The sequence below is a fragment of the Odocoileus virginianus genome, chromosome 6 (assembly GCF_023699985.2).
Source record: "Odocoileus virginianus isolate 20LAN1187 ecotype Illinois chromosome 6, Ovbor_1.2, whole genome shotgun sequence".
Classification (NCBI taxonomy): domain Eukaryota; kingdom Metazoa; phylum Chordata; class Mammalia; order Artiodactyla; family Cervidae; genus Odocoileus; species Odocoileus virginianus.
Genome location: NC_069679.1, coordinates 74043220 through 74068152, shown reverse-complemented (window position 1 = coordinate 74068152; position 24933 = coordinate 74043220). Strand labels below are relative to the sequence as shown.

The window sequence follows — 24933 nt, the reverse complement described above, 5'->3', positions numbered from 1 at the left end:
CCAACCATCTCATCCTCTGTCGTCCCCTTCTTCTCCCGCCTTCAATCTTTACCCTTAGTTCTCCTCTTATCAATCACTATCCCACAGTGCGACCAGAATTTACTTCCTAAATCAAGATCTCACCATATCACTCATCTGCTTAAAAATTATCCACCTAGAAAAAAGTCCAGGCTCCTCTATGGCCCTTTATGGTCAAACGACATCCAATTTTTCAGTCTCACTTCTAACCGCACCCTTTTCTCCACATAACTCCACACCACTAATCTATGTTCCTCAGACTTGCCAAGCTCATTTCAACTACAGGGTTTTTATACTTGCTGTTCTGCCTGGAATATTCTGCCGCCTGATATTCACATGACCTACTCCTCCTCATCATTCAGGACTCACCCTAAAGGTTACCTCTCCATGTCCGAAGCACCATAATCTAAAGAAACTTTCAGCCCTATTACACTCTAATACCGCACTTTATCTTATTGCCTACACAGCACTTCTTATTGCCTGAAATTACCTTGTTTCCTGTCAGCCTTCCCCACTAGACTGCGAGTTTCAAGAGCCTGCCTTGGTCTCTACTGTAACATTACAGAGTCTGGCACAATTCCTGATATAGAGCAGGTACTCAATAAATATTTGTCAAGGGACTGAATGAATGACTTACCATCATCCCTCTGTGCCTTTATTCCCTCTGCTAGCCTCCCACACTTAACTGTCACCTCCCAAATCCTGCAAGCCTACTCATCCATTAAGTCCTGGTTCAGATCTTGTCTCCTCCCTAACATCTCTCTAGCCCTCCCAGGCAAGACCAGTCACTCCTTTCCTGGGTCCTAAGAGCCCTTTGTCCACAGTGGGGTCACAGCCCCCTCTCTTTAAGTGTCCCCACACTAGGCCATGAGCTGATCTGAGCTCCTTGTCTTGGGTCACCTTGTACTTTTAATCACTGACACTAAAACCCCCAAAATATTTGTTGAGCTAGTAAGACCTGGGTTTGAGTCATAGCTCTAGACCTTGGACAAGCAACTTCTCTAAGGCCCAGTTTCCTTGATAATATCAAATCACATTAATTCACAGGAATCCTGTGCATAAAAAATGAAAAATGGCTATAAAGCCACCAGCATAATACCCTGATACACAGTACAAAATGAGCTGCTTTCAGTTTTATTAGAATAATTAGGAAAGATACATACCTAAGATTGCCATTATCTTGGAGGATCTGCATCAGGTTAAATTTAGGCTCTGGCTCCTGAGTTTCGATTTTGCAGCATTGTTCACCTTTGTTATTCCACTCAGGAACCTTCATGGCATTTTCTTTGGGTGAATTTTCCATCATAACAGTCAGTGAGGGTGTGTATTTGGCTTGATTTTCTCCAAGGGACCCTGCAGACTCCTCCTGGTAAGCTTCCTGTTCTTCATCTTCATTGTCTAATGCAACTTCTTCCTCTTCTTCACTCTCTGTCTCAGTTTTAACATTCATTTCAGCTGGTTGGGTAATCACTAAATGCGAAGAATCACTAATGTTGCTGAAAAAAGGATTAAATTTTCCTCTCTCCCAATACCTTCCTTTAATCCTATTAGTAAAAACCCATTTATAAATCAGATGGCAAATAATGCACAGTTAACAGCATACACACGTCCCTCTCCAATCTTCTACCTTCTAAAAACCTACTAACGATCTTCATTAGAGATGGTGTTTCTCATCACAGTACCAATGGCTCTCTCACATCTCTAGGCAGAAAACTTTTTAGTGATCTCTACAGCGTGTTAAGTTTTTAGAGGGATGCTTTTCATGGAGGTACACAGAACAGGGGAATATCTTTCCATCCTATGTTTAATCATTCTCCTCCTTCACTGCTTTGGCAGGTCTTTGAGGACAAGGGCCATAACTTTTTATCTGTCAGTGAAACTGCAGTAACTAATGTGCCTGACAGAGGCACTCAACAAAGAAAGAGAAAGAGAAGTCAATTTGTCAGTGACAAATAGATCTATAACATGGGAGATTCTGGGAGTGAAAGAAATTCTCCCTTTTCTGTTTGTGTTTAAAATACTTACACCATTCAGCAAATGTCAAAGGATAAATTTGACTTTATACCTAATCATGAAAAACCCAAATAAGAATGCTTGGGGGTTCCAGTGAACTTAAGCTAAGTATCAGGTAGCGAAATGATGCTGGAATAAGAGCAAAAGCCAACATGTGTGTGCTTCGGATAGTCTTCAATACAAATATTATAGAATGGAAGCTTTAAAAAACTGATCTTTTTGAAATGAGTTTTAGAGAAAGACTGTATATGTGTGTGTATACACACACACACACACACACACACACATATAATATGTGATCAGGAAAGTCCTGATTCATTAAGTACTAGTTAAGAAGCTGATTACATCAGTCTGACAGGACACAGATAATGGAGCTTGATGAAGACTCCCCGGCAGGTACCTGGGTATTTTGGCCTCATTGCCCTTAATCTGCCACTCCGTCGTCTACGTTTTCGCACCTCCAGAGACAGGAGCTTCCTCTCATAGAGAGCAGCGTGCAGCTTGGCCCTTGAATTCATACTCTCTACCTTCAGTTCTGGTGCTCCGTCAACCACAATTCTGTGAGGAAAAAACATGGCAGCTAGAACTTTCAGGAAGTTCTTTTATTCCAAGACTAAGCTTGACAGAACTCTGTCATGATGTCAGACCAGGCATGGTTTCTCTATCGAGTTCTGAAATGTCTGGCTGATAAATGGGAATATTGGAATCTACATTAAAATTTCACTAATGGCCTATCTGAATTTGTTAAATGTTCTTAACAAAAATATGTCTGAAGACAATGGTTAAGCATTTTTATCTATCCAGTGATACAGGCTGACTATTCAGTGCAGAGATCATAAAGTGCTACCCAACACCCAAGCCTTAAGAATGACGTGAGATACTGGTAACACTTCAGTTCTTAAGCTGAGGGACGGCTAGAGGGGTACTTATTATTTATTCATTATAATTTAGAATGATACAAACATTCTTTTAAAGTAGGCAATATTTAATGAATACAGATGTAGCAGCTGTTGAGGAGAGGAAGAGCTGATAATCTGTGACCAGAGCAGCACAGACCTGAATGAGACTCATGGGCAGAGAGCGTCCTTGTGAAAAGTCACCGGGATCTCAGGACTCATCAAGTCTCAAGCACTCCAACGGGAGGGACGTCTCTCTTGGAGCACGCTGAGTTACGGGGGGAGCTGGGGAGAGGTGGCAGGGACTCCCCAGGTGTTGAGCACAGGTCAGGAGTTAGGGTGAGAGGCATGGACAAGGGAAAGCAGCAGATGGGGGACAAGGCCAAATTCAATCAGGTCATGGATGCGGAGAGGGATGGCCGCAGCTACGTTAGGCATCAGGAAAATCATACAATTAGGGAAGTGACAGGCATCATCAGCCCTCCAGACAAGGACCGGGCAGAGTATAAGACAGGCAGAGAAATCCAGGTCACCAAAGAGAGACAGGGTTCCTGAGTCACCAAGTCGGAAAAGACGTATCCACACTAGTGTTGGAAAGCAGGCAGCCAATGCTGTGCACCCAGAACTCAAGATCTAACTGGTTGGCTCTGAACTCTCTTTCTTATGAACTGTTTAGAACAGGGCTCCCCAATCTCGGGGATCTAATGCCTGATGATCTGGGGTGGGGCCCACATAATAACAAGAGAAACAAAGTGCATAATAAATGCAATGCACCAGAATCATCCCGAAACAATCCCCTCTACCCCACCGATGCAAAAATCGTCTTCCACAAAACCCGTCCCTGGTACCAAAAGGTTGAGGGCCACTTTGAGGTCATAATTCATCGTCATTCCCCTAGGAGTTTTCAGTCCCTGAGTATGATAGAAAGGCTGTGTCTTCTGGTCTGGTTAAGACTTCTAGGGATTTCTGGTTGGATGGTCTGGATATAAATATTTTGAAGGCCTCCTCTCTAGAGCAGGAAATTGAGCTAAGAACTGGACATGTCCTGACACTGGGGGCAGAAAAGGGAAGCAAATTAACAAACTTGTAAAAATTGTTCAACCCCAGTTTATCATAATCTCAACAACTGAATGTTAGCCCGCCCCGCCTCCACACAGTTGTGAAAATGGTTTTAGATAATTAAATAATAAAGAAAATTTTTAAAATCTGATGTTTAAAATAACTATAAGCTTCTAAGGAACCCTGAACAGACATACAAATCACCACCGTTACAAGGCATGGAGGCAGGCAGTGCCGCGGGAAGAGCCAGAACTGTATGCGTGGCTCTCTGAGGCAAGGCCCAGGCTTCTCTTCTCTCTCTGGTCAGTGACGCGTCTGAGACTGCTCAGCACACACCCAACCTACTATAAATGCTTCTGAATTAACAAACAATTGAACTCCTTATAAATAAATTGTAATAGCTTTTATCTACATCTATTTCCTTTTATCTTTCTAACATTTTATGAAGTATTTAAATAGAATTAATACAGTGAACATCCGTATACCCACTGGCCAGTTTCTACAATGAATATTTTACTATATTTATTTCATCACATATATATTTAACCTTCTCTATTTCTATCCAAATATCAATCCACTTAATTTTTTAAGCATGTCAAAGTTGCACAAAGACATCAGTGTACTTCACTCCTAAACACTTAAACAATGAAATTATTGGGATCTAGAGGTCAATATTTGTTTTATAGGGCTTTGAACTTTTTTCCCTTCTCTTTTCTGTAAGCTAAAAATGATATACAGTGAAATATCCAAATATGAAATGCCCATATGTCCATTTGATGAGACCTAGAGCTATGCAACCCAAATTCTAACATTGTCTCCCCTCAGAAAGTCCTCACATTCCTTCCTAGTAAACCCCTCCCTCATACTCCTCAAGGAAACTGTTCTGAATTTTTTCATCACATTTTGCATTTACCTGTCCTAGAACTTCATAAAAACAGAATCATACAGTATGAACTCATTTATTAGTATATTTTTGAGATGGATCAAAACTATGGCTTGCCTAACAATTTTCTTAAAAGTATTTTTGATAAACAAAATTTTTAATATTGAGGAAATTTAACTTACCATTTTTTTCCTTTTTGCTTACTGCTTTCTGTGTCATATCTAAAAACTTCTGCCAAGCCCAAAGTTACAAAGATATTTTCACTCACAAAGTTTTACAGCAATATTTTTTATGTATATGTCTATGAATCACCTATAATTTTTGTGAGCAATAGAAGTTGAGGTTCATTTTTTAAAATACAATATGCAGTTTCAGACCCATCTGTTAAAAAGTTTCCAAGTTTCCTTTCCCCATTGGATTACTTTAGGCCTCTTGTTTAAAGTCATAAGGGCCCATTTCTGGGCTTTTTATTCTGTTTCACTGATAAATTTGTAAGTTTTCATTAATACAGCATAATATTCCTTTAAGTCAGGTACTTTAGGCCTTTCTCAAGATTACTTTGGATATCTAACTCCTCTGCATTTTTATATACACTGAAAAAAAAAAACAGTTGGTCAATTACTACCAAAAAAATTACTACAATATTCATTAGATCATTTTGTGGAGAATGAATACTTACAATATTAAGTTTTCTAAACCATGAACACGACACATCACTGTACTTATTTAGATCTTCTTTAGTCTCTTTAAGTTACATTCAGGAGCTTTTTATATACAGATATTAAGCATAGTGTAAAATTTATCCCTAAGAATTTTGACCTTATATCCCAAGACCTTGCTAAGCACACTTGTAAGTTCTTATACTCATTCTTAACATGCCTTAGAATTTCTACTAACCTGATCATGTCATCTAAGAGAAAAGATTTTAATCTCTTCCTTTCTAATCTGTATACCTCTTATTTCTTTTTCTATCCCTCGTTTTACTGTACTGTTTAGGAACTCTACCATAAAGGAAATACAAGTGGTGAGAGCAGACATCTTGCCTAATTACTAATCATAGGGGTAAAGCCTTCAATATTTCAGTTTGACATTAGAAATAGATTTTTCATAGAAGGCCTTTATCAGATTGAAGTTCTCTTCTATGCCTTATTTACTAAGAATTTTTCTCATAACATGTATTTAATTTCATCAGTTCAACGTATGTGGGTTGTTTGGGGGTTTTTTTTGCAGCTAATGATCATTGGTTTTTTTCCCCTTTATTTAATATATAGTAAATTAAATTGACTAATTCTCAAACCTTAAACCACTGTGCCTTACTGGGGAAAATCTCACTTTAGCCATCTGTATTATCCTTTATATATACTAATCAACTCTATTTGCTAATATTCTTTTAAGAAATTTTGTGTTTATGTTCATGTAGATATTAGCCTATAGTTTTTTTAAATGTTTTTGTCAAGTTTTCATGCCATGTTCTTCTGGTATCATAAAATGAATTGGGAAGTATCCTTGCCTATTTTTTTGGAAAGAATTTCTTTAAGACTGGTATACATTCTTCCTCAAATATTGATACAATTCACCAGTGAAATGACTTGCAGTGTGCTTTGTAGGAAAGTTTTTTTTTTAAATAAATTCAATATTCTGATTAAGCATAGGGCTATTCAAAATTTCTATTTCAGCTTGTGTCAGTTTTACTAAGAGTTCTCTCCCCACAGGGAGTTCAGACATTTCATTCAGGTTGTCAAAGTAGTGAGATAAGGTTGTTAATAATAATAATATTCCCATAATACCCTTTTCATGTCTGTAGGATCCATAGTGATAGCCCCACTTTAATCTCTGACACTGGTAATCAGTGTTTCCTCTTTTTTCTAGATAAATCTACTTAAGAGTTTATCAATTCTGCTATTGGATTTTATTTTCTTTATTGTTTGTCTCGTATTTAATTGATCTGCCCTTTATCATTTCCTTTCTTCAACTTACTTTTGGTCATGCTCCTTTTCCTAGTTTCATAAAACTGAACATTCGATCAGTGATCTAGTCCTCTATTTCCTAGTACAAGTATTAAAGTTATAAATCACACGCTGCCCCCCACACACAAGCAAACAGTACTTTAGCAGCATTTCACATATTTTAATGCTCTGTTTTTATGATCATTTTGAATTTTCTTCATGAGTTCTTCCTTGACCCATGGATTAGTTAGAAATGTGTTGTTTAATTCCAAAATATTTGGATATTTTCTATTGTTATTGATATCTAATTTCATTGCAGTCAAAGAACATACTCTTAATAATTTTAATTTTTTAAATGAATTAAGATTTGTTTCATGCTTCAGCATAAGATTTTCTTATGCTACCTTTTATTTGCTTATATACCACCAGAAAACTAGTACTAATGGTACATAAAATGTCCTAAAGAAAGAATAAAACCCAGCAACATTTAAATATTCTTGTTGTTGAAGTTTTTTTCCCTAATTTCCAAACTGACAGTAGTATATCTATGAAATGTATTCCTTGACTAATAACTGGAGAAAAATTATAAGCTAAGCATGACTTTCATTTAGAAACTATAAAAGTTGATTTCTCTCAGTTTTCCCTAAATTAAATGGCCATGATATTATCCTCCTTTAAAGAAAACTCAGATTTATGCTTCAAAAGATTTGGATGAGAAAACAAAGTTTATCTTAAATTCTTAAATGTAAAACAAAAAGCTAGATATAGGAGTTTCTTTCTTATTATCATTGTGGTTTTTGAAGAGAAACAGCATAAAGGGGATGTATGCAATCTCTCAAACCAGAAGGTATGTATTTAGGGTTAAGAGTTCTTATTCTGGCTACAGTTTTCAGCTGGGCAAGGCCATCCCAGTCATTCTTCTAAGACCTTCCTCTCTTCTGCCAAAATTAAGAGCCACAGATATGTTGCATACTTCTAGTTCCAAGGCAAACAGGAAGTAGTTCTGCTCAGTCCTATATGGTACAAAGTCCCATACCTGTATGCCTCAGGTATGTCAAGGCCAAAACATAACCTTTTCTTTGAATTTAGCCTGGGATTGATTTTGAAATCTCACTAAGACTTTGGGCTCTCTCACATAGCCAAACACAACTACTATCATTGAAATGACATATTTGTAGCTAAAAAATATAAATCCCAAACTTAGTTTGTAAAAAGTTTGCCGCAGAATAGTGCTTCAATAGAAAACATTCTTGTGTTACTATTTAAGCTGAGTCAAACTGAAAATGGTTATGTATAAAGTATCATGCTTAGTCTGTGCATGGTCAAATATTAGGCACAGGTAAAGAATTTCTCAACTTTTAAAAATCAGTTACCGTGTTCTTCCCGTCAATAAGCTTCTTCTTGGGTTTCCCCTACAGGAGTAGAAAGGACAAATGGGTTAGAGCACTACGGATACTCTCTCCTGAATTCACACTCACTCACACACACACACACACACACACACACACACACTCACACACACACGCTCCTGAGATTTATACTACAGAGTTTCAACATGGAATTATGCCAGGGAAGGCATCTTGGGGTAGAAGCAGAGAGATGAATCGAGAACATGCTCAGAAAAGAACAGAGTACCATAACCTTTAGGGAAGATCAATAAAAATACAAAAGATACAGGACAAATGAATTCTAGAGAAAAATTCTAACAATTACTTGCATTTGTATATATAGCCACAAATCTAATCACACTTACTGTTCACAATATGGGCCCTGTTTATAAAAATGAGCAGGATAAGACCATTTGGTGACAAGCTCAATGTCAGAGCTTTCAAAAGTTTAAATCTGAACCCACAACTTTTGGTCTCAGACTTCAGGACTCTTTCTACTTGCACTGAGCTATATTAGGGAAAGAAGTCCATCTCAGTTCTCATAGGGGTTCAAAAAAGATGCTCATGATAAATAGATTTTCCACAATTAAAAAAAAAAATCTCTTCAAAAACAGATGTTCCTCATTGTTTCTAAACTTACTACCACAGGAAGTAAGAACCATTTACATTTAAACTGGCTTCTGTTCTTCATTCAATTTTCTTTCACTTGACACGCTTTTTAAAAAATTTCCTCAGCTTTACTCATACTCATTTGTTTGTGTGTATTTAGTTTGGTACAATTTTATCACTGTGTAGGTTCATGTATCCACAGACAAGATACTGAACAACCTCATCACCACTGGATCCTGTATGTTGCCCCTTTATAAGCACACACCTTTTACCTAACTTCTGGCTTCCTTTCATCTGTTCTCCATTCTAAAATTTTATCATTTCAAAATGGATATATAAATGCAATCATACAAATGTAACCTATGGTACTGATCTTTTAAAAAAGAGACAGATGCAATCAATATCAAGATATTCTATCTATAGAAAAAATCAACTGAAAAATCTGTCTCCACCAAAACATTTTATCTTTTCCTCCCCACAGTCTTCTATCTGTGCCAGTGTCCTAATACTGTCAATTTATTATCAGAAAGTCTCAAAATTATTTTAACTTTTTAAAATCAGATAATGGTTTTTCTCTATAATTTGCAACATGAATTCACATGACAGTCACCTGGGTGGCTTTTTAATAAGCACAAGACTTCAGTCTGAGATTGGCTGGGGCACAAATGGGGCTTCCCCCGTGGCTCAGCAGTAAAGAATCCATCTGCAGTGCGGGAGCTGCAGGAGACACAGGTTCAATCCCTGGGTCAGGAAGATCCTCTGGAGGAGGGAATGGCAACCCATTCCAGTATTCTTGCCTGGAGAATCTCAGGGACAGAGGAGCCTGGTAGGCTACAGTCCATGGGGTCGCAAAGAGTCAGACACAACTGAAGCAGCCTAGCATGCACACATGGCACAAATATGTTACTAAAGTACAGCCAGGGTTAAAACTACTGTCATGCTGTGAGACAGCAGGTAAGACACTGTTTGCCAGGGCAGGATGGGTCAGTGGAGGATGAAGGGGCGGGGCAGGGAAGGCAGACAAAATGAACCAATTATGAAATGAAATGATTAGAGAATTAGTTTGAAAGTAGTTATGACAATAATACAATAGGATTTGCAAGAGAGAAAACATGAATTCAGATTGAAGAGAACAGATTTAATGGACGATGTAAGGTTTGTAACAAACATAATTTCATTTTTTTAATGTATGTTTGTGTGTCTGTGTGCTTGCTTCGTGGTAGGTTTTGATACTGTCAAAGAAGAATATAACCAAGTACCTATTCTTAAAAGTCAACTTGAAAGTAGACAAGAGTAGTTAGTACTAACTGGCAATTATAATACAATACGTACAATATGGCGATCTAAATCCGATGGAGGGATAAGAAAGGCTGGGAGAATTTCCTTCTAGCCTGGGTAAGAGGAGGAATGACATAGCTAGAAAAAGAATTCAGGGTAAACTGAAGGCCACTCCAAGGGAATGTACGGGAATTCCAACGGAATGTGAGGATAAGGAGGCATGAAAGAGCAGTAGATATGGTGTAACTGGCCATGGGTTGGTACTGAAAAGTGGAGATTAGGCTAAAAAGGTAGAAGAGTAAATCATAAGGGCCTTTTTTTGCTAAACAGAAAATCATGTTTTTTGAATCACAGTTTTCAGAATGCTTTATAAGCAGGAGTTGCTATGAGAGGCTAAAGAAAGAAGTCAAGGAGGATATCAATTTGGATGGGAAAAAAAAAATTAATCCTCTAACAGAAATTCAGCATCATATACATGATCTACAGTAGTGTAAATACGATTTTGTTACCAAAAGAAATAACACATTTTTTTCATGTTACTTTAGAATTGTTCCAGGGGTCTCAAAATATGCCAACACTTACCACACTTTTTAAATTATGGTGGTGGTTAGATCCACTGCTAGGCCTACTACTATTAACACATTACTGAATGTGTTAATAAAAAAAGCACATATATTATTATATCTCAAATGTTTTCATTATTACGCTCTCCCCTGAAAGGATGCTTCCTAATTTTGGTAGTGGCTTCCAGATTGCCTGTTCTACCTTTCTTCTCCCTCACAAAGCTCACAGAGCAATCTAGCCTCAAGCATAGACTCCATGTCAGTTCAGAAACAGACTGACACAACCTTTACGGAAACTCAGGCAAATTACCAATCCTAAGCAAACAGTCGGTTACCTATAAATATGACTGGACAATTAGAAATCACCATTTGTTTCAGGAAATATAAGAGCATAAACTAGAAAGAATGAGATAAACAAGGAGAAGTAATCCAGAAGAATTCAAAATAGTGCAAAAAACAGAAAAGAACTTTCAGTAATTATGCTAGAGAGATTAAAAAAAAATATTTGTAATACTGTGATTTATAGTGAGAAATATATATATTTACTTGGTTTTCAACCCTGTTTCTGGCACAGAGCTCCTAAAACCCTTAAAATGTCTAAGTGATGAGTGGTAAAGTCATCGTTTGTCATGCTAATGAGGTGACTTTTAGAAAGTCCTTGCAAAAAAAGGCAAAATGGTTGTCTGAGGAGGCCTTACAAATAGCTGTGAAACAAAGAGAAGCAAAAAGCAAAGGAGAAAAGGAAAGATATTCCCATTGGAATGCAGATTTCCAAAGAACAGCCAGGAGAGATAAGAAAGTCTTCCTCAGCGATCAATGCAAAGAAAGAGAAAAACAACACAATGGGAAAGACTAGAGATCTCTTCAAGAAAATTAGAGATACCAAGGGAACATTTCATGCAAAAATGGGCTCAATAAAGGACAGAAATGGTACGGACCTAACAGAAGCAGAAGATATTAAGAAGAGGTGGCAAGAATACACAGAAGAACTGTACAAAAAAGATCTTCACGACCCAGATAATCACAATGGTGTGATCACTCAGAGCCAGACATCCTGGACTGTGAAGTCAAGTGGGCCTTAGAAAGCATCACTATGAACAAAGCTAGTGGAGGTGATGGGATTCCAGTTGAGCTATTTCAAATCCTGAAAGATGAGGCTGTGAAAGTGCTGCACTCAATGTGCCAGCAAATTTGGAAAACTCAGCAGTGGCCACAGGACTGGAAAAGGTCAGTTTTCATTCCAATCCCTAAGAAAGGCAATGCCAAAGAATGCTCAAACTACTGCACAATTGCACTCATCTCACACACTAGTAAAGTAATGCTCAAAATTCTCCAAGCCAGGCTACAGCAATATGTGAACCAAGAACTTCCAGATGTGCAAGCTGGTTTTAGAAAAGGCAGAGGAACCAGAGATCAAATTGCCAACATCCGTTGGATCATCAAAAAAGCAAGAGAGTTCCAAAAAAACATCTATTTCTGCTTTATTGACTATGCCAAAGCCTTCGACTGTGTGGATCACAATAAACTGTGGAAAATTCTGAAAGAGATGGGAATACCAGACCACCTGACCTGCCTCTTGAGAAATCTGTATGCAGGTCAGGAAGCAACAGTTAGAGCTGGACATGGAACAACAGACTGGTTCCAAATAGGAAAAGGAGTACGTCAAGGCTGTATATGTCACCCTGCTTATTTAACTTATATGCAGAGTACATCATGAGAAACACTGGGCTGGACGAAGCACAAGCTGGAATCAAGATTGCTGGGAGAAATATCAATAACCTCAGATATGCAGATGACACCACCCTTATGGCAGCAAGTGAAGAGGAACTAAAAAGCCTCTTGATGAAAGTGAAAGAGGAGAGTGAAAAAGTTGGCCTAAAGCTTAACATTCAGAAAACTAAGATCATGGCATCTGGTCCCATCACTTCATGGGAAATAGATGGGGAGACAGTGGGAACAGTGTCAGACTTTATTTTTGGGGGCTCCAAAATCACTGCAGATGGTGAAGGCAGCCATGAAATTAAAAGATGCTTACTCCTTGGAAGGAGAGCTATGACCAACCTAGATAGCATATTAAAAAGCAGAGACATTACTTTGCCAACAAAGGTCCATCTAGTCAAGGCTATGGTTTTTCCAGTGGTCATGTATGGATGTAAGAATTGGACTGTGAAGAAAGCTGAGTACTGAAAAATTGATGCTTTTGAACTGTGGTGTTGGAGAAGACTCTTGAGAGTCCCTTGGACTGCAAGGAGATCCAACCAGTCCATCCTAAAGGAGATCAGTCCTAGGTGTTCATTGGAAGGATTGATGCTGAAGCTGAAACTCCAATACTTTGGCCACCTCATGCGAAGAGTTGACTCTTTGGAAAAGACCCTGATGCTGGGAGGGATTGGGGGCAGGAGGAGAAGCGGATGACAGAGGATGAATTGGCTGGATGGCATCACCGACTCGATGGGCATGAGTTTGAGTAAACTCCGGGAGTTTGTGATGGACAGGGGGGCCTAGTGTGCTGTGATTCTTGGGGTCGCAAAGAGTCGGACACGACTGAGCGACTGAACTGAAGTGAACTGAACTGGATCACTTCAGGATGGGGGGCTGGTCACCAGAGGCATCAGCCCTGTGATGAGAGGGCTGAAGCTTTCAGTCTCATCCCCCTGACTTTCTGGGAGGGGAGAGGTGCTAAAGGGAGAGTTCAATTACCAACAGTGGATGATTTAATCAATCACACTTGTGTCATGTGGCCCCCATAAAAACCTAGAAGTATGGGGCTCAGAGAGCTTCCAAGCTGGTGAGCTTGTGGAGAAGTGGGGAGAATGGTGCACCTGGAGAGGGCCCTAAGTGTCTTTTCCATCTGGCTGTTCAGGAGTTACATATACCCTTTAATAATAAACTGGTGATCCAATGAGTTAAATATTCTTCTGAATATCCCACCACAGAAGGGATCATGGAAATCTCTTATATGCAGCCAGTAGGTCAGAAATAAAGGTAACAACTTGGGTTGTGATTAGCATATAAAGTAAGGTGGGGGGACTGGTGGGGGGATAGAATCTTGTAGGACTGGACCATTAAACTGGAATCTGATGCTGATCTCCAAGTAGATAGTGTCAGAACTGAACTGAATTCTCAACAACGGCAGGTTGCAATTGCTTGGTGCTGTAGGCAAAACTCCCTACCTCCTCCACATTGGAACTGGTACCAGAACCAATTTAATATTACATCCATAAACTATGAAAACTAGTCAGAAAGCAAAAACAGCTCTTAGATGTTAAAATCGTACTTGCCAAAATAAAAAGAAGTAGATCAAACAATCCTCTTCAGTGCTGGTACTGAGTAACAAGATAGGTAAGGCTAAAGATCAATTTAGAATTTTTAGAAGACAAAGCTCAAAAAATCTCCAAGAATTTAAAGCTAAGAGACAATGAGATAAAAAGTATGAGAAAAAAGTAAAGAAATATGGAGGATATAGCACAAGATCCAAATTTCATCTAACAGAAGGTCCCCAGGAAAGACAGGATAAGGGGAGTATTTCCCACAGTTTAAAAGACTTAAACCTTCAGACTGAAAGGATTCATCTGCTGCAAAAGCAAAATACTGAAAAGTAACACACCAGAAGCAATCTTAGTATAGTGTCTGAACTGGAACAATAAAGAAGGCTTGTAAAAATTTCCAGGGAGGAGGTAGCAGGTGGGGAACTGGGACCAGGTTTATATATATAAAGAACTGAGTTTCTACACTGTCCAAGTAAATCTCAAGATCTCTTTCACTGGAAGCTACACAGTGTAATTACTTAATCAATGGTAATAACCACAAATTTACAGAGAGAAACTGGAAATCCTATACAGTTCCTAATGATGGATAATGAAATCACAAGAAGTGGCTGAAATCTGGATACCTATTTTTAAGAATTTCACCAAAAAAGCACACATACCTTGAAAATAATATAGACTTCTTTAAATACCTAAGGTTTCTTGTTGGTCAATTACTGAACTGTACTGCAATGCAGTTATGTCTCGGGGGCAACAGAAGTATGTGGGACTAAGCAGTCCCTGACTGCTGTTCTATTTGAATTCCGGTGTCTGTTTTCTATCATTTCTGCCCTATTTTCCCTTGTATTGAGGTTATCAGTTGTCATTTCTTACAACTCTCACTGTATTTATTTTGTGAATTACCACCTCTCCTGTAGCTTTTCTAATCTGATCCTTTAATCTCGTCTAGTCTAGAAAGACAGATAATCATGTCTGTGATAAGTGTGTCTAAAGCAAAAAGGCACTGAGTAAGGGCCTTCCTTTAAGGAGGAAAAATTTTAGGATATGTGTTAAGGTCTTTAAGGTTTAATCTGTAGCGTCTAGAAATATTACAAAGTGCTAAGAGTTAATGAGTTCTAAAAAAAATGAGGTTTTATGTTGTGTTTTTCCATAAAGCTCTTTCTATCAAATATTACTGAAGACTTTTATAAAACCTCTTTTCTTCGTTTGCATTTACTTTCTGTTAATTTTGTGATCTAGTCCTACTAAATTTATAAGATTAGCAAATCTCCACCTGTCTTGAAAGAGACGTGTTGCCAGCATGTAGTTCATGGAGGTCTTGTGTTCAAGGTAGGACCTAAAAGACAAAGAGAGGAACTGGTTATTTCTTAAAGCTTAGCTGAAGAGGAAAAATATAGAAAAATAACACACAAATCAACCACAAAAGTGACATTTTCTAAAAAAAAAAAAAAAATATATATATATATATATATAGTCTCTAACGTGACAAAGGAGGAGATACTTGCTCAAATTAAAATGATAAAAAAAAAACTAGAATACCAGAAAATACAATAAAAGAAAATAATACAGATGAGTTAATAATAAGAAAATAAAAAGGAAGAAAAGGCAGGATTTCTTGGATTAATAAAAGCCTGTATACTAAATTCAGAAAATAAAACTGGAAAACAAAAATGAAACCATCACCAAAAATCACAGATAGCTAGAAATGAGGTCAAATGACACTGGGAACGGAAGATGCATGAAGGGCATGAAAATACTGACAGACTGTTTCAATCATCTTATTTCTCCAGAGGCTTCAATGGCTCCATGATGCCAACTGCTAGAGGCATACACTTTCTCTTTCAAGATTTCAAAAGCTGGGTCATCTATACCATCCGTTCATTCACCCTTTCTCCACACAGTTCCCCAAAGGCGTCCAAAAGTCCAGACAAGTCTCCTATAACCCTCTCATACCACACCTCCCACTGACACTTTTGCCCCTGTCTGGACACCTTCTCCTCACACCCTCTTTACTTATCCATAATCCACCCTTCAAGAAGCAGCTCAAGTCCACTGTGCCTCACGAAGCCTTCCCTGAGAGGACTGCTGCAAGTCTGCAGAGGTGCCCTTGTCCTGGCCTTCCTCCTCCTTCACTGCATGCCAGAGGGACCTGCCATACGCTGTCTCATAGAATAAACTTTCCCTTCCTGGAAAGCAGCATGATACAGCAGGGAAAAGCAGGATCTGGAGTCAAAACACCTGAATCAAGTCCCACTGTGTGACTGTGGACAAGTCATGTTACTTTACTAGGCCTCATTTTCCTTATCATTAAAATGGGAATAACAAAGATGTGTATAAGTGAGTGAGTGTTAGTCACTCAGTCGTGTCTGAATCTTTAAGACCCCATGGATTATAGCCCACCAGGCTCTTCTGTCCATGGGGTTCTCCAGGCAAGAGTACTGGAGTGGGTTGCCATTTCCTTCTCCAAGGGATCTTCCTGACCTAGGGATTGAACCTGGGTCTCCTGCATTGCAGGCAGATTCTTTACTATCTGAGCCACCAGGAAGATGTGTATAAAGTATATTATAGTTACAAGGAGCAATACAAATATGAGCTATTTCTATTACATGTATAAAGAAATTCTCTCTAATCATAATGCTAACTCTCAAAGGACAGAGATCCCAACTAACACGTTTCATACTCAAAGCATCAAGCATACTGCTAGATACTTCTTGATATTCAATAAACATACATTAATAAGAAAGGAATATTTGTTAGCAGATAAGTGCATCTTTCCCATGCTACATGAAGGTAACTCAATTAGTTTAAAATTCTTGGTGCTCTCTTTCACTTTTCTCAGAGGTCCCCAGGAGAGGTGGAGTGATTTACTGGATTGGTAATTCAGGAAAAGTTCAACAAGCATCTCCCTGATTTCCCGGGGGGATAATCTCTCCTCAGGAAGCACGTATCCTCTGCTGCTCTGTGGGTCAGGTGTTCCTGATGCCCAGCTCAGTCTACCCTTGTCTAAAAGTGGGTATGTAAATCTGTCCAATTCTGAGGGTCAACAGAAAGTGCATTTGCTTGTAAACAGATAAGATCAAGTCTCTGGACCTAGACTTTATCAGTATTGGAAAGTGGTATTTTGGCCTCCATCTATCTTAGTCTTTGTCTTCTCACTGGTTCAAAACCAAACTACTAAAGGAAGGTGTCATTATTGGACTCCCTAGGAGATCGCAACATTACTTGTAATTGGTTCCTGAGAAAAAGGCATTCAGGTTAGGGTCCTGTCTCTCGAAAAGTCAAGAGTAGGGGATTCCACTTTCATTAATTAAAAGCTATGTTTTCTAGCAACTGCAACTGTTCGAATTCTTCAAAAACATATCAAAAGATAAACTTCTATTAATTTTGAAAAGCCAAGCAGTATCTTTATGTTGAATTCCTGGGTCTTTAAAAGGTGTAACTAAAATATGTGGATAGAATATTTTGCAAGATAAAAAGATTTCTCTGTGAACAGCTGCGTTTCCAACAGAAAACAGAGAGGAAACAGGTCTTTTACTCCTTTAAGGTGTAGCTCTATACTTAGATTCAGTAATAGCCCAACTAGATCAAAAGACAATCAGAGGAAGAAAAATGTTACTCATAAAGTACAGAGGGTCTCAAAGTGCAAATCAAGACTAAAATAAGATACCATTTTACAGTATTTTGACAAAAATTAAGAAGTTGACAGTACCACATATTACAGAATATACAGATCAACAGGACCTCCTTCCCAGGCACTGCTGATAGGAGTATAAATTTACAGTTACTTTGGAAAACAATTGAGCATTACCTTCTTTTTTTAGCATTATCTAAAGTTGAACATTCACTTATCTTATTGCCCTAGATACAATCCATTCCTAGATATATACCTAGGAAACACACATTATAATATTTAGAGCACAGCTGTCTTTAACAGCAAAAAGACCAGAAAGCCATCAAATACCATCAACAAGAGAATGGGAAATTTAACAGCAATATAAATTCATAGAAGAATAGAATAAAGCACTGAAAAAGAATGAATGAATTCAAAAGCTACACGTAACAAAATAAACCTTAATAATATTGAATGAAAAAAGGAAGAATACATAAAGCATGTCATTTTTAAAGGAAAAAGTTCAAAAGCAATACAAACTAAACAACAGAATTCTGTTTCTACATGAGATGATAACTGCTGTAAGACTTGCTCTTTCACGATAAACAGCTAGAAAAGTGAATAAAATGTATGAAACAACTGTTTCCACACATGAAACAATAGCCAGTGCAGGACCGTGATACCTGAAAGGGGAAATAAATGAAGGGAGCCCCCTGATTGTTCCACCTTCCTACCTAGAGGCAATTCCAGACAATACAGAAAGAGAAGGAATTCAAGGAAAATCCAAGAGTCTCTGTGTTGAGAAGACAGAGATCAAAGTTCTAGAAGTGCTAGAATTTTCAAAGCAATGTCCTGGAGAGGAAGAAGCTATACATAAGAAGAAATCAAAGCAAACAAACAAAAAAAATCATCACAAAGGAGCCTTTGAATCTTTGGATGAATTCAGATCTACTCAGGCACAGGGTGAAACAGTGCACAGGCTGTGCAAGGAGCAACTGTCAGAGTAAAGATATTAAGGAGAAAGTGTAAGCTGAATACTTCCCAGAGTTCAAACAAGGCTGCCAATTGATCTGATTTCCCACCAGCCAGAATGGAGAGATCTCACTGAACATGGGGGTCATTTAACAGACACCCCCAAAGAGTCTTCAGGAGTGGAATTATCCTAGACCTAGACAAAAAGCTATTGTAAACAAACTATAAAAACACTTTTAAATGAGCCTGAAAAAGATTAAGCTGATCTACAAGGAACTTAAGTGTCTGGTCTAAAAAAACTTTCAACAGGCTTTAAAGAAGCAATAAAATGCAAACTCAACCATACAACATTTACAATGTGCAATTAAAACATTCAGTTTTAAAAGAATCACTGTACATATGAAGGAACAGAAAAAAATACAACTCATTGACAAAAGGAAAATCAGTCAATAGAAACAGACTCAGAAATGACAGAGATAATAGAACAAGATTTTAAAACAGCTATTTAAACATAATATACGCACATGAGTCTAAAAGAAATCATGAAAATAATTTTTATAAAGAGAAAAATAAGATATAAAGAGAAACAGATGGTAGTCCTAAAGGTAAAAAATAAAATATGTGAAATAAACATTTCATTGGTTAGAATTAATAGAAGATTTATCACTGCAGACAATTTAATTCCTTCAAAGAGGAATGAAATGAGAACCAGAAAAAGAAAACCATCCAATATGAAGAAAGAAAAAGAATATTTAAAATATGAACAGAGCCATGTAACCATAGTACTGAAAGGAGAGGAGGGAAATGGAAAAAACAAACAAACAAAAATTTTGAGGAAATAATGGTCAAAAGTTTTCCAAATTTGAGGAAAACTATATATTACCCCCTAGACCAAGAAACTCAATGAATCTCAAGCAGAAGAAACATGAAGAAAATGACACCAAAGCATATATCATAATCACATTATTGAGAATCAGTTATAAAGAGATAATCTGAAAAGCAAGCTGAGAAAACGAGCCACGTTACACACCAAAGAACAAAGGTAAAATTTACTGCATGCTTCTAATCAGAAAACTGCAAGGCAAAAGACAACAGGACAACACTTTTGAAGTATCAGGGGGAAAGTGCCAGCCCAGAACTCTAAAACCAACGAAAAAAATCTTTCAAAATTAAAAATATAAGATAGACTTTCAGATAAACAACACTTGAGAGACTTGATTGCACTAAAATAAATCCTAAAAGATGTTCTTCAGATGGAAGAAAACGATGTCAGATAAAAACACGATCAACATAAAAGAAAGAAGAGTAACAGAAATGATAGCAAATGCGTAATTATGAGACTTTTCCTCATATTTAAATTTCCTTAAACTGTTCAAAGCAAAAATAACCAAAGCACCATGGTATTTAAAAAACTTAAATAGAAATAAAATGCATGACAACAACAGTCCAACGGACAGGAGGGGAAAATGGAGGTATAGTGGTTGTAAAATTCCTAAATTATACATGAAATAGTGTAACATTATTTCAAGGTGCACTGTGCTAAGTAAAAGATGCATATTGTCACCCTAGAGCAACCACACTTCTAAAAAGCACAACAAAAAAGCAGGAGGAATGAATTAACCCAAAAAAGACAGGAGAAAATAAAAAGGGGATAAAGAACACATTAGACAAAAAAAAAATAGACAGTAATGTGGCACATCTAAATCCAATCATATCACCATGCTGTACATTAGATTCCCAGAGTTTATTCATCTTAACACTGATTTGTACCCTTTGATCAACATGTCCCATTTCCCCACACCAGCCCATGGCAACTATCATTCTACTCTTTGTTTCTATCAGTTCTACTTTTTTTTTTTCAACCAAGATTCCACATATGAGTGAGATTATACAATATTTGCTGCTCTGGTTTATTTCAGCTACCATTATCCCTTAAGGTTCATCCAGGTTGCAACAGAGGCAGGACTTCCTTTTTGTGACAGTAATCTACTTTAACCATAAGGACACAGAGAGATTAAAAGTAACACACACACACGAAAGACAGGTCATGCAAACACTAGTCATAAGAGAGTTGGAATGGGTAAGGGTGAGGGGAGGAGAAACTGGGTGCAGGCAGTCAAAAGGTACAAGCTTCCAGTTATAAGATAAGAAAGTACTAGGGTTATAATGTACAACATGTAAAAAGAATTAATACTTCTATATGCTATAGATAAAAATTGCCAAGAGAGTAAATCCTAAGAGTTCTTTAGTTTTACTTTTAGTTCTTCTCTAACTTTGTGTCTCTATGAGCTGATGGATGTTCACTAAACTTACTGTGATAATCATTCCATGACGTAAGTCAAATCATTATACTACACACCTTAAACTTAAAACAAAAAAGAAAGAAAGACAGCTAAAGCAAGTATATTAAGCAGACAAACAGACTTGTGGACAAACAGCATTATCAAAGATAAACACAGACATTTCATGGCAATAAAGAAGTCAGTTTATGAAGAAGATATAACAAATCTATTGCATTATCAAAGATAAACATGGACATTTCATGGCAATAAAGAAGTCAATTTATGAAGAAAACATAATAAATCTATTGCAGAAGTACCTAATGACAGAGTTCCAAAATCCATGAAAAGCAAAACTGACAGAACCAAAAGGAGAAATTGACAAGGTTTCAATTACAATGGGAGATTTCAACATACACTCTTGATGACTGATAAAATTAGTAAAAATTGAGAATATCTGAACTGTCAAATACTTTGACCTAACAGACCTTTATAGAACACTCCACCCAGGATGTATATTCTTTTCAATGTACATGTTATGTTTGCTAGGGCAAGTCATATCCTGAACCATAAAACAGGTCTCAGTACATTTTAAGAGATTCAGCTTACATAAAGTACATTTTCTGAGTACAAAAGAAGTAAATTGGAAATCATTAATAGAAAAATCTCTAGGAAAAAAACTTCAAATATCTGACAACTAAATAACGCACTTCTAAATAGTCCACAGGCCAAAGATAGGATAAAAGCAAAAAATACAACAATCAAAATTTATGGGACTCTGCAAAAACAGTATTTAGTAGGAAATGTATAGTGTTTAAACACGTAAAAGAAAAGAAGAAAGGTCTCATATCAATGATATCAGCTTCTATCTAGGGAAACTAGGAGGGGAAAAAAGCAAATGAAGTCCCCTAGTAAGCTAAAGAAAGGAAACAATATTAGAAAGGAAGTCAATGTATAAGAAATAGAAAACAATAAAACTAAAAACTGGGTCTCTTATAAGATCAATGGAATTGATAAACCTCTAGCCAGACTGAAAATGATAAACAGAGAGAAGAATTAAATTACCAATATCAGAAATGAGAGAAGTAACATCACTGCAGATTCTACCAATAGTAAAAGGATAGGTGAATATTAGGAAAAATTTTGTGCTTACAAACACCACATATATGAAATGGACAAATGCTTGAAAAGATACCAACTACCAAAGGTCATTCAACTAGAAAGAGATAATCTGCATAGACCTGTATATGTTAAAGAAACTGAAATTGAACTTCTGGTCCAGATGGCTCCACTAATGAATTCTACCAAACATTAAAGAAATAAAAAATACCAATTCTCCATAAATTCTTCCAGAAAATTGAAGAGATGAGAACACTCTCCAACTTATTCTATGAGGCCAGTATTATTCTCATACTGAAACCAAATATATTATAATAAAACCACAGATCAGTATCTCTTATGAACAAAGACGTAAAAATCTCATTTTAGTAAATCAAATTCAACAATCTAGAAAAAGGATACATGTCAGACCAAATGGAGTTTATTTAGGAAAGCAACATTGAGTTTAATATTAAAAAATGGATGCAATTCACTATATTAAAAAACCGAAACAGAAAAAACATATTATTATGTCAAGAGATGCAGAAAAAGTAATTGGCAAAATCTAACATCCATTTCTGATAAAAACTCTTAGCAAAAGAGAAATAGAAGGGAACTCCTTCAATCTGATGAAGCGCATCTACGAAAAACCTAACACTAACATCACACTTAATAATGAAAGACTGAATGCTTACCCTAAGAACAGAAACCAGACTGGGATGTCTGCTCATTGGTTCTGCTCAACACTGTGCTGGAGGTCCTTGCCGATGTAATCAAGCAAGAATAAAGCAATAAAACATATCCAGATTGGAAAGAAAGAAGGAAAACTGTCTTTATTCACAAACAATATTTTCAACTAGGGAGGAGATCCTATGGAATCTCCAAAAACCTTCAATAACTGACAAGTGAGTTAAGCAAGATTCTGTGCGTGTATGCTAAGTTGCTTCACTTGTGTCCAACTCTGTACAAACCTATGGATTGTAGCCTGCCAGGCTCCTCTGTCCAGGGGATTCTCCAGGCAAGAATACTGGAGTGGGTTGCCATTGCCCTTCTCCAGGGGAGCTTTCCGAACCAGGGATCAAACCCTCATCTCTCACACATGACAGCCAGGTCTTTTACCACTAGCGCCACCTGGGAAGCCCCGGGTAGTGCAAGATCACAGACACACGTGAAAGTGAAAGTCGCTCAGTCGTGTCCAACTCTTTGCGACCACATGGACTACACAGTCCATGGAATTCTCCAGGCCAGAATACTGGAGTGGGTAGCCTTTCTGTTCTCCAGGGGATCTTCCCAACCTAGGAATCTAACCCAGGTCTCCCACACTGCAGGCGGACTCTTTAACAGCTGAGCCACAGGGAAGCCCAAGAATACTGGAGTGGGAACCCTATTCTTTCTCCTGCGGATCTTCCCGACCCAGGGATTGAACCAGGGTCTCCTGCATTGCAGGCAGACTCTTTACCAGCTGAGCTATCAGGGAAGCCCCAATCAATATGGAAAAGTCAACTATATTTCTATATACTAGCAACAAACAATCAGACATTGAAATTAAAAAAACAAAATCAGTTACAATCGAATCAAAACATATTCAATACTTAGGAATAAATCTGACCAAAAAAATGTAAAAGATCTGTACACTGAACACCACAAAACACGGCTGAGAAAAATTAAAGATGACCTAAATAAATGGACAAATATACCTTGTTCATGGGCTGGAAGACTCAATATTGTTAAGATGTCAATTCTCTTCAAACTGATCTAGAGAGCCAATACAATCCCAATCAAAATCCCAAGCAGGCTTTTTCGTAGAAACTGACAAACTAATTCTAAAATCCAAAGGGAAATGCAAATGACCTAGAATAGCCAAAACAACCTGGAAAAAGAGCAAAGTTAGAACAAGATTTTTTATAAAGCTACAGTAATCAAGACAGTGTGGTACTGTATTGGCACAAAGACAAAAAGATCAGTGGAATAGAATAAACAGTAAAGAAACAGTGGTTTTCCACAAAAGTGAAAAGACGGTTCAATGGACAAAAGGTAGTCTTTTAAAAAAATGGTGCACAAACTATTGGATATCCATCTGGAAGAAAAAAGATCTATGATCCATATCTTGTACCATATACAAAAATTAACTCAAAATGGATTAGACTTAAATATAAAACTTAAAACTATATCTACAAAAAAACTTGAGATAGGCAAAAACTTCTTAGATGCCAGAGCACAGTAACTAAAACAAAAAATTGGACTTAAAATTAAAAATCTCTGCTCCTCAAAAGATACTATTTAAAGGATGAGAAGACAAGCAACATATGGGGGGGGGGGGTGATCTTCTCAAAGCACACATCTGATAAAGGAATTCTATCCAAAAAAAAAAAAAAGAACTCTCATAACTCAATTATAAGAAAACAAATTCATTTTAAAAGTGGGCAAAATATCTGATAATCAAATGGCAAATAAATACATGAAGACATGCTCAACATCACTAATCATTAGGAAAATGCACGTGAAACCATGAGATATCACTACACCTCTCCTAGAGGAGCTAAAATTAAACTGGCCATACCAACTGGTGATGAGGATGTGGAGAGACTGAAGCTCTCATACATTTATGACAGGAATGCAAAATGGTAAAACCACATGGCAGTTTCTTAAAAAAGTTAAACATGTACAATGATATGATCCAGTCATTCCACAAGTAGGTATTTACCTAAGAGAAATGAAAGCACATGTTTATACAAAAATTTCTATACAGATGCTCACAGAGCCTTTCTTTACAATAACCAAAAAACTAGGAGGAACCTAAATGTTAATCAACATTTAATCAACAAGAGGAGAGGATAAACAAATTCTGATATATGCCTATTAACAAAACGCCACTTGACAATAAAAGGAAATCAAACCACTGATACATGCTATACATGTATGAATCAAAAAATAACCTTGCCAGATTAAAAAAAAATCAGCAAGTAAGAGGATAACCAATAGAATTCTATATATGAAATCCTAGGAAAAGGAAGTATCTCTGTATTGCCAGAAAGCAGATCAGAAGCTCCCTGGG

General features: G+C 37.2%; 1 protein-coding gene across 14 annotated transcripts in view; it reads right to left on the bottom strand.

Annotated features, from left to right (window-relative positions):
* TTLL5 (tubulin tyrosine ligase like 5) overlaps positions 1–24933 on the bottom strand; it is a 315511-nt gene that overhangs the window by 209601 nt on the left and 80977 nt on the right. For all 14 annotated transcript variants that reach the window (XM_020875764.2, XM_020875763.2, XM_020875766.2 and 11 more), the window contains 4 exons: positions 15193–15255; positions 8189–8227; positions 2432–2589; positions 1182–1488 (listed from right to left, as the gene is read on the bottom strand). In XM_020875764.2, the coding sequence (XP_020731423.2) occupies positions 1182–1488; positions 2432–2589; positions 8189–8227; positions 15193–15255 (567 nt within the window). The remainder of the gene's footprint in view (positions 1–1181; positions 1489–2431; positions 2590–8188; positions 8228–15192; positions 15256–24933) is intronic.